The sequence below is a fragment of the Protobothrops mucrosquamatus genome, unplaced genomic scaffold, assembly GCF_001527695.2.
Source record: "Protobothrops mucrosquamatus isolate PMUCROS unplaced genomic scaffold, P.Mucros_1.0 scaffold3445, whole genome shotgun sequence".
NCBI lineage: Eukaryota > Metazoa > Chordata > Lepidosauria > Squamata > Viperidae > Protobothrops > Protobothrops mucrosquamatus.
In genome coordinates, this window is record NW_015389423.1 from 87,870 (window position 1) to 98,970 (window position 11,101).

At 45.5% G+C, this 11,101-nt stretch overlaps 1 protein-coding gene across 1 annotated transcript in view; it reads left to right on the forward strand.

Annotated features, from left to right (window-relative positions):
• LOC107297661 (BPI fold-containing family B member 6-like) overlaps nucleotides 1-11,101 on the forward strand; it is a 29,303-nt gene that overhangs the window by 2,706 nt on the left and 15,496 nt on the right. The window contains exons 2-6 of the mRNA XM_015827021.1: nucleotides 3,214-3,318; nucleotides 4,727-4,873; nucleotides 6,107-6,170; nucleotides 8,046-8,106; nucleotides 10,624-10,715. Coding sequence (XP_015682507.1) covers nucleotides 3,214-3,318; nucleotides 4,727-4,873; nucleotides 6,107-6,170; nucleotides 8,046-8,106; nucleotides 10,624-10,715 — 469 coding nt within the window. The remainder of the gene's footprint in view (nucleotides 1-3,213; nucleotides 3,319-4,726; nucleotides 4,874-6,106; nucleotides 6,171-8,045; nucleotides 8,107-10,623; nucleotides 10,716-11,101) is intronic.

Here is an 11,101-nt window from a genome sequence, read left to right on the forward strand (position 1 = left end):
TGGCTCAGGAATTCTGGGAGTTGAAGTCCACGAGTCATGAGGGGGCCAAAGTTCCCCCACGCTGGCTCAGGAATTCTGGGAGTTGAAGTCCACGAGTCATGAGGGGGGCCATAGTTCCCCCATGCTGGCTCAGGAATTGTGGGAGTTGAAGTCCACAAGCCATGAGGGGGCCATAGTTCCCTCATGCTGGCTCAGGAATTCTGGGAGTTGGAGTCCACCAGTCATGAGGGGGCCAAATTTTCCCCTATGCTGGCTCAGGAATTCTGGGAGTTGACGTCCACAAGTCATGAAGGGACCATAGTTCCCCCATGCTGGCTGAGGAATTCTGGGAGTTGAAGTCCACAAGGCATGAAGGGGCCATAGTTCCCCCATGCTGGGTGAGGAATTCTGGGAGTTGAAGTCCACAAGTCATGAGGGGGCCATAGTTCCGCCATGCTGGCTCAGGAATTCTGGGAGTTGAAGTCCACAAGTCATGAAGGGGCCAAAGTTTCCCCATGCTGGCTCAGGAATTCTGGGAATTGAAGTCCACAAGTCATGAAGGGGCCATAGTTTCGCCATTCTGGCTCAGGAATTCTGGGAGTTGAAGTCCATGAGTCAGCAAAGAGCCAAGGTTGCCTAACCCTGGCCTAGTTCCTATTCAGAATGCCGTTCTAGGAAATAATGCAGAAATAATGAAGAATAGGAAGGGCCCAAAGGTGGTTTTGTTTTCAAGCGGCGGCTGGACTGTCTTTGTTTTTCCTTGAAATCGTTTTGTTTCTCCTCCGAGAAGTTACTTCAGCTCACCCACAGGTGCTTTTTCAGGAGGCAACTGGACTTTCTTGTTTTCCTTTGAAGACGTTTCTCTTCTCGTCCAAGAAGCTTCTTCAGCCTTGGATGAGGTGAAACATCTTCAAAAAGAAAACCAGAAAGTCGAGAAAAAGCACCTTTGGGACATCCGTGACCCGGAGGACACAGAATCTCCACAGACTTCTTCAGTTCAGTTCTTCAGTTTTGAACTGAAGAAGCTTCTTGGATGAGAGGTGAAATGTCCTCAAGGAAAAACAACAAAGGAAGAAGTCCTGCTGCCTCTTTTTTATTATTATTATTAAAAGTTTTATGAAAATTACAGTATAAACCCCCATACCCACCCCAAAACCCCTCCCTCCCCCTCCCCCACTTCCCAGAGCTGAACACAGGGTTACAAATATAATAATCAAAATCAATCTAACATTATTATTATTATTATTATTATTATTATTATTATTATTATTATTATTATTATTATTATNAAATTTATATACCGCCCTATCTCCCTTACGGGACTCAGGGCGGTGAACAGGCAATAATAAAAATCACAGTAAATATTACATAAAAGCCTGCTCTAAAATATAAAACCCCTAACAAAACCCAATCAAAACTACGCCAGGCTATTAACCAACTATTAAAATAACCAAATCCAAAATACGCTTTAACTCCCCTTTAACATAAATTTAAACAAATTAAAATTAAACACAATAATAAACCTATTCATAACCTAAGTATTAAACAACACAATACTAATATTAAAAATCATAATAATATAATATAATTAAAACTAACAAAAATTCCATTAAAATAAACTATGAATAATAACAATACTCTAAAATTTGCTGCCTCTTGTAAAGAAAGCACCTTCGGGGTCAACCTTAACCTCAATGATGGAGAGTCTCCATAGACAAGGCTTAATCTTGGACTTAATCTTGTCTTGGACAGCCGTTGGTCCAGCATGCTTTAGGGTCTCCTGCTTGAGCAGAAGGTTGGAGTAGAAGACCTTCAAGGTCCCTTCCACCTCTGGTATTCTGTATTCCTTATAACCTCCAGGAACCATTGAGTTGACATCAAGCCCAAACTACTTCTGGCTATCCCATCTCAGACCTTGCCCTAAAGCTCAGAGGGTTGGACTAAAAAGACCTCCAAGGTCCCTTCCAACTCTGATATTCCCATAGATGAGAGTCCATCCACAAAGGAATCCAATCCGTGGCCACCTCAAGGGACAGGCGGGAACAAGCGGGCTATCATTCTGCTGAGCATCGTTTGATTAGAAAGTCAGCAATGGGAGCAGGACTGGAATTCAGTGCAGAGAACCCAAAGATAGATTCCTTTGGGTCTGTGATTCCCCTGAGAACTTATACACAACTCCGAGTTACATTCATTTGTAAGCATTTAAGCCAGTGGTGGCGAACCTATGGCACGCGTGCCAGAGGTGGCACTCAGAGCCCTCTCTGTGGGCACGCATGCCATGCCCCGGAGATGGCAACCGTCCCTCTTCAACCAGCCGCCCGTTAACTCGCCGAGGTCCCACGTGGCCGGATGCATCCCAGCACCCATGCGCTCGCTGGCCTCTGTGTGCAGGGGCTGATGGTATTAGGCAGTGGCCGCCCTGGCCCCTGCCTCACCTTTCCCTGTGACAATGGCACCCCCGCCCTGCCTCGCCTCGCCTCGCCTCACCCTGCAGGACGAGCCTCCTGCCCACCGCCCCACCTGCCAGAGACCCCCTGGATCTCCCCCCAACCCTGCCCGGCCCCCACAGGCGTCCCTCCACATGAGCAACATCGAGGTGACCATGCCCACCTTGGCCACACCCACCCAGTCTGCCATTACCACCACTGCCACGCCCACCCAGTGGGCTATGCCCACCCGGCACCCGGTGATAAATAAGTGGGTTTTGGGTTGCAGTTTGGGCACTCGGCCTTTAAAAGGTTCGCCATGAATGATTTAAGTCAGTGGTTCTCAACCTGTGGGTCGGGACCCCATTTGGGGTCGATCGACCATTTCATGGGGGTCGCCAAGCAAGGCTGTCCGCCATTTTTTTTACGCTTTTCCGGCGGGTGCCTTACCTCCCTTGGGCTGGGCCAGCTGGTGGTCGGCCTGCTCCGTCTCTGCTGCTTGCCAACTACGCCTCTGCTGGCGCAGGGGGCAGAACCACGCATGCGCGGCGCTCCCGGGCAGGGAAAGTCCTCAACTTACAACTGGTTGGGTAGTCCTCGACTTACGACCGGTTTAGTCCTCGACTTACGACTGGTTTAGTCCTCGACTTACGACCGGTTTAGTCCTCGACTTACGACCGGTTGGGGTCGCGGCATTAAAAAGGTTGAGAACCACTGATTTAAGTTGATTCGCCTTCATCTAATTGTCCCCATCAGCAAAGCATGCGTTCCTCTGCTATTCTTCACGCTCTCTTCCTTACTCTCGTAGGTTGACAATTAATACCCTGCTGATACCCGAGATTATCATAACCTTAATAGGAAAGGACACAATCACCACAGAGGTACATGTGATCATCGCAGTTGCTGGCAAAAGGTGAGTGAGAGCCCAGTTTTGGTCATGGATGTGGAAGATCCATTGGGTGGACCAGAAAATCCATTGGATAGGTCTAGTCTAATAAAAAGAAGGACCAGGGGTGACATGATAGCCCCATTCCAATTTTTGAGGGGTTCCTACAAAGATGAGGGGGTCAACCCTTTCTCCAAAGCACCTGAAGGCAGGGCAAGACTCAACAGATGGAAACTAACCAAGGAGAGAAGCAACCTGGAATTATGGAGAAACTTCCTGACAGTGAGAACAATTAACTAGTGGAACAGCTTCCCTCCAGAAGTTGTGGGCCCTCCATCACTGGAGGCTGTTAAGAAGAGATTGGACAAGGAATTTGGACTAGAAGAACTTCACGATTCCTTCCAACTCTGTTGTTCTGTTTGCAGGAACTAGGTATGTCTAGCCTAATGAAGAGAACGACTAGGATAGCAGTCTTCCAACATTTGAGGGACTGACACAGACAGGAGGGGGGGGGGTGTCCAACTTTTTCTCCAAAGCACCTGAAGCCCGGACAAGATGCAACAGATGGAAACTAATCAAGGAGAGAAGCAACCTGGAACTAAGGAGAAATTTCCTGACAGTGAGGATTAATTAGTGGAACGTCTTGTTGTGTGCTCCATCACTGGACGTTTTCAAGAAAAGAATAGACAGGCATATATCTGGGATGGTTTAAGGACACCTGGCACAGGCAGGGGATGGACTAGGAGACCTCCAAGGTCCCTTCCAACTATTATTATTATTATTATTAACGGGAAAGCCTGATGGTGAATTGGAGATTGGTAGATTGAGTCCTTTGGCTTTGTCACTACCACTGAATTTAGAAAAGAATGAGTTTAGAATGGAAACCAAAGCCATCTACTCCGCGTTGTCTTGTGGATAGCCCAAAGGTGCGTTTTCCAAAAAGTACCTGGACTTCCTTGTTTTGTTTTGTTTTCTCTTTGAAAAGGTTTCGCTTCTCATCCAAGAAGCTTCTTCAGCTCTAACTGACTGGTGGGGAATGGAAAGATTTGTTCTTCTTCTTTGCAGTCATCTGATCATTAGCACTCGTTCTGGGAGTCGTTGAGGCCACTTGGATAGAGGATACAGATCAACCTCCAAGGGGCTTCAGCGATTCTCAGAGAGAGTACTAATAACCAGATGGCTGCCAAGAATGTAAATCCTTCCATTCCCCTTGGATGACAAGTGAAATATTTTCAAAAAACAAAACAAAAAACCCAAATCCCATGAAAGTTCAGCTGCCTTATGGAAAAAGGCCTCTTTGGGACAACCTTGAGCTGGATGATGGAGAATCTCCCTATACATTGTCTTGTGGGGCCTGCTATGGGTGCAGTTGTTCCAGCAAATCTGGTCCCAACATAACCCCTTTTCTTTCTTTGTTTCTTTCTTTTTTTTCCAGCTTTATTGGCGGATATATGACGATCACCATCAGTGCCAAACTTATCTTGGCTGCCCAGATTTCATGGTTGCCCAATGGTGAACTGATTTTGAAGGTCACGGAATGTAAGGTGGTGTTGAAGTCCTGTAAAACCAACCTTCCCAGCAGGTGAGAACCCACAAGGCGTGTCAGACTCGAACACGGGGCCCTCTCTAGCAAACTGACATGCTGCGGTGAGAAAAACAAGGTTCTACATTTAGGCAAGAAAAACCAGAGGCAGAGGAATAGAATAATAGGCGGTTCCTGACTCTATAAGAAGGACCTTGCAGCCCGAGTCCTTTTGGCTCGCCGCGCACAAGTATACATAACCAGAACTAGACGATGTTGTTTCTCTGTGTCATATAATATATGTGGGTATATGCATAATTCTGCATTTATTTATTTATTTATTTATTTATTTATTTATTTATTTATTTATTTATTTATTTATGTAGTGTATTTTGGAGGTGGTAACCCTTTGAGAGCTGTATGCAACAAAATTTCGTTTTAATGTATGCTGATTAGTGTACATTCAAAGTGACAATAAAGTTATTATTCTATTCTATTCTATTCTATTCTATTCTATTTTATTCTATTCTATTCTATTCTATTCTATTCCATCCAATCCCATCCCATCCCATCCCATCCCATCCCATTCCATTCCATTCCATTCTATCCTATCTCATCCCATCCCATCCCATCCCATCTCGTCCCGTCCCATCCTGTCCCATCCTATCCTATCCTATCCTATCCTGTCCTGTCCTGTCCTGTCCTGTCCTGTCCTGTCCTGTCCTGTTCCGTTCCGTTCCGTTCCGTCCCCTTCCATCCCATCCCATCCCATCCCATCCCATCCCATCCCATCCCATCCCATCCCATTCCATTCCATTCCATTCCATTCCATTCCACTCTATTCTATTCTATTAATACAATCCTTGGCTGTATAAACACAGGCATAGAATCAAAATCACGTGAAGTATTAGTACCACTTGATAAAGCCTTAGTAAGGCCACACCTGGAATCCTGCATCCAGTTTTGGTCACCATAATGTAAAAAAAAAAAAAAGATGTTGAGACTCTAGAAAGAGTGCAGAGAAGAGCAACAAAGATGATCAGGAGACTGGAGGCTAAAACATATGAAGAACAGTTGCTGGAATTGGGGATGTCTAGTTTAATGAAGAGAAGGACGAGGGGGGACAGGATAGCCGTGTTCCAGTATCTCAGGGGCTGCCCCAAAGAAGAGGGGGTCCGCTTATGTTTCAAAGCATCAGAAGACAGGACCAGAAATTCATAAATGTTGGGCTGAATTGTGGTGAAGGATTACTTGTACTTTATAATTCCTTCCATTTCTCATCTTCTCTTTCAGCATGCTTCCCAAAATCGTGAATAAGTTTTTGGATTCTACACTCGGGAAAGTCTTGCCGGGTGTGGTAAGTCTGGGGGCTTTATGATGGTAGAATCACGGACCTGGAAGGATGGGGTGGAGGCCAGGGACCTCTTTGCTCCCCGTGAGTCCACCTTATCCCATAGGTTGGGCAGAAGGGACACATTTCAGATCCCATTTAGTAATTCCAGGCACGTAGAAATAGACCCTTGCTTGCAGAGCTCAAGCTAACTACTTTGGTAACGCTTGATAAAACCTTAGTAAGGCCACGCCTGGAATGCTGCATCCAGTTTTGGCCACCACATTACAAAAAAGTTGTTGAAACTTTGGGAAAAGTGCAGAGAAGAGCAACTAGGATGATCAGGGGACTGGAGACTAAAATATACGAAGAACAGTTGCAGAGATTGGGTATGGCCAGTCTAGAGAAAAGAAGGACTAGGAGGGAAAACTAGGAGTCTTCCAGTATCTCAGGGGCTGCCCCAAAGAAGAGGGAGTCAAGCTATTCTCCAACACGCCTGAAGGCAGGACAAGAAGCAACAGATGAAAACTAATCAGGGAGAGAAGCAACCTGGAACTAAGGAGAAACTTCCTGACAGTCAGAACAATTAATTAGTGAAATGACTTTCCTCCAGAAGTTGTGGGTGCTCCATCAATGGAAGTTTTAAAGAAGAGGCTGGACAGCCATTTGTCTGAAGTGGTCTAGGGTCTCCTGCTTGAGCAGGGGTTTGGACTAGAAGACCTCCAAGGTCCCTTCCAATTCTATTCTGATTGAGTTGATTGAATTGAGTTTACTTTGTTGTTTTCTGTGTGTAATACAGGAATCAAATCGAATCAAATAGAATAATGAAGAATAGAATAGAATAATGAAGAATAGAATAGAATAAATAATAAAGAATAGAATAGAATAAATAATAAAGAATAGAATAGAATAGAATAGAATAGAATAATGAAGAATAGAATAATGAAGAATAGAATAATGAAGAATAGAATAGAATAGAATAGAATAGAATAGAATAGAGTAGAGTAGAGTAGAGTAGAGTAGAGAATAGAATAGAGTAGAGTAGAGTAGAGTAGACTAGAGTAGAGTACAGAGTAGAGTAGAGTAGAGTAGAGTAGAGTAGAGTAGAGTAGAGTAAAGTAGAACTAGAAGGGACCTTGGAGGTCTTCTAGTCTAGCCCTCCGTTCAAGCAGGAGAACCTGTACTATCTCAGACAAGTGACTGTTTAGCTTCTTCTTGCTTCTCTCCTTGATGAGTTTCCATCCACTGTTTCTTTTCTTGCCCTCTGGTGCTTTGGAAAATAAGTTGACCCCCCTCTTCTTTGTAGCAGCTCCTCAAATACTGGAAGATTGCTATCGTCAATATAGTCCTTCTTTTCTCGAGAACTAGCCATATCCAAATCCTGCAACTTCATATATTTTACTCTCCAGGCCTTTAATCATCCTGGTTGCTTTTCTCTTCCCTTTTTTCCAAAGTCTCAACATCTTTTTTTTGGGGGGGGGGGGGTAGTGTGTGGTGACCAAAACTGGATGCAGGATTCCAGGGGTGGCCTTACTAAGGCTTTATAAAGCCGTACTAATACATCAGAGGTTGCATCCTCTCCCCGCCTCTCTGGGGTCCAGCTGCAGCCACGTTCCCGGGCTCCAAAAATATTGGGGGGACCTCAATGAGTTTTAGAAGACATGTGAGTGCACATCGCCTTCCAATGCTGGCTTAAAGTGCTGGCCGGTGTGGTGGCATGCACGGAGGTTGAACATGGGCAGAGAAATGAGTCTGCACGGCTGTCTACAGGGTGGGATTTGCCACCCCTAGGGTCCCCACCTGCCCCCCCCCAGTGAAGATCTGTCTCAAGCCCCATTTGATCCCAGGAACCTGCTGTTCTTGTCCAGTCATGTCTCCTTTTCTGGATCCCTTGCCTTCCAGTTGTGCCCAGCGGCTGACTTGATGATGGTGAAACTAAAGGAATCATTTTACAAAATCCTGGGTGAGTGTCTTTGTTTCTGTCAGGCCTGCCACAACTCAAACCTCTAGCCTCCATTCGTTGAGAAAGGTAGAACTTATTAGGGATCCAGCGTATCGTAGTAGTGGAAAGCCAGAACTGAGAATCGCGCACCAAAATCCCTGAGTTCTATTCTTTCCTCCCTTAACGGTCTCCCGTTGCCCATCCCAGTGTAACCAATCGGGTTCAGGAAAGATGCTTTCCTAAGGTTCAGTCCAAGCCCAGTTTGGGGTGCGGCCCCCCTGCTTTTTCCAGCTGGGTGACCTTGAGGCAGCATCTCGAGGAGATACAGCATTTACTTTCGCTTCCCCAAGCAGCCGATCGTTTCTTTTTGGAATTTAAGGGAGTTTAGCTGAGGTTCTTTCTCATCATGACAGCCCAATGGGCCCCATCATCTCGGACCTGAAGGCAGAACGTGAGAAAGGAACAGGTGGTCAAAGCTGGGGGCTACAGCCTGATGCCTTGACCTCCCGGAGGGCTACAGGAGACGGTTCAGGGATACGCTAGTGTCCCAAAGTCTGAATTTTGAGTTTTTCCTACCTCTTTGGGGAGGAGAGGATCTGAAGATCCCGCTCCCCCAAGTCAGTTGTTCAGTTGACCTTTGCTCTTTGCAATTGGGGTGGGGGGTCCCAATGGTGCTTTTTCAGGAGGCAACTGGACTTTCTTGTTTTCTCTTTGAAGACGTTTCGCTTCTCATCCAAGAAGCTTCTTCAGTTCTGACTGGATGGTGGAGAATGGAAGGATTTATGCTCCTTGCAGACAGCTGGTCCTTTGCCTTCTTTTAGACAGACACAGGTCAACCTCCAAGTGGCCTCAAGGACTCTCCAAAAGAAGGCAAAGGACCAGCCATCTGCAAGGAGTATAAATCCTTCCCTTCCCCACCATCCAGTCAGAACCTGAGGAAGCTTCTGGGATGAGAAGCGAAAGGTCTTCAAAGAAAAAAACAAGACAGTCCAGTTGACTCTTGGAAAAGTCCCTTTGGGACAACCAGGATCTGGAGGATGGAGAATTCTCCATAGGCAATTGGGTGGGGGTCAGGTTGTCCCACTTGGGATGTCCTCTAAGATGAAATAAGAGTGTTGGATCCAGTCAACTTTTGGAAGATTGGATAAGCAATCAAGAAACTAAAACCCCAAGCAGTTTCTTCCTAAACTTTAGCGATCTTGGTTTATTGACTTGGTGGCCGGAGATGTTCTTACATAGAATTCAAGCAAGCTCACTTGCTTGAAATGTTTTCTTGAACCAAATGTTTTCTTGAACCAAAATCAGAGAATCACCCATGAGAATCCATCAAGAACATCTTTGGTTCTTCTTCAACAACCCAAATATCTCAGAATATTGTAGCTGGAGTCCCTCTAGTTTCTCCAAGTTTCTCCACTGGACATCCTGGTCACATGGCCATTGGGGCTGATCTTGGTTTGTTCATGCAGCCACAACGGCCACTGCGCCCTCCTTTCAAGAGAGCCCGGGTTTTATTTTATGTATTAACATTTATTATTTATTTTATGTATCGTTTACTCATTGATTAAATCCGTAAGTCACCCATCTCACTGTCCAGAGTTCAGACATAGCTAGCTCTGAAGATGCTGCAAATGCAGCCCAACATTTCCGTCGCTAAGCTTGACATTTGTTAAGGGAGTTTTGCCCCACTTTACGACCTTTCTTGACACACTATTGTTAATTGAATCCCTACAGCTGTTAAGTGGGTCACATGGTCATTAAGTGAATCTGGCTTCCCCATTAACTTTGCTGGTCAGAAGCTCATAAATGAGTCCTTTGCCAAGCGTCTGAATTTTAATCACATGACCACGGGGAAGCTGCCACGGTCGTAAGTGTGGAAAACGATCATATGGCCCCCTTTCCAGCGCTGTTGTAACTTTGAACAGTCACTAAACGAACTGTTTGAAAGTTGAAAACTACCTGTATTGGCTAAAGCAGGAGTCTTCAAACTTGGCCCTTTTATGACTTGTGGACTTCAACTCCCAGAATTTCTCAGCCAGCGTGAGGGAACTATGACTCTTTTATGTCCTATGGACTTCAACTCCCAGAATTCCTCCGCCAGCGTGAGGGAACTAGGACCCTTTTATGACTGGTGGACTTCAACTCCCAAAATTCCTCAGCCAGTCTGAGGGAACTATGAGCCTTTGATGACTTGTGGACTTCAACTCCCAGAATTCCTCAGCCAGGAATTCTGGGAGTTGAAGTCCACAAGTCATAAAAGGGCCAAGGGTGAGGACCCTTGGGCTAAAGTCACCCAACATTCAACTTCCGGTGATTTAGCTTAGTGTCTTGTGTGAATCCTGCCGCAGTGGTTTACAAGCAACGATTTATGGCTAGCATGGACCTGGTTGCCCTATAGTCTTGCAAACACCAGTTTGTGTTTTTAGCTAAGTTCTCACTGGCAGAAATACCGTAGGGTCTTCTGGGAAGCCCAGGAGTTATATTTGGTTGGAGAAACTGCTTGATGGAACTATATTTTAATGCAATGTGTATCTTTCATAGCAAAGAAACCTATTGGGAATATTGGCTATATTGTGTACGAAGTGGCAGAAAAACCGGTTGTCTACACAACTCACATCAGCTTTGTTCTCAAGGTAAGAGTGGATGGATATGTTATTTATCACAACCCCAGTTTTTTTTAACAAGGATTTTATTAGTTTTTCTCTTACATACTGTACATGCGTTAATTTTTCAACCAGCGTGAAAACGTAATACATAATCAATTCCTAATCCTTGGTTCTTTCCACTAGCCCAGGGGTAGTCAACCTTGGCTCTTTTATGACTCGTGGACTTCAACTCCCAGAATTCCTCAGCCAGCATGGGGGAACTATGACCCCCTCATGACTCGTGGAATTCAACTCCCAGAATTCCTCAGCCAGCATGGGGGAACTATGGCCCCCTTCATGACTGGTGGACTTCAACTCCCAGAATTCCTCAGCCAGCATGGGGGAACTATGACCCCCTCATGACTCGTGGACTT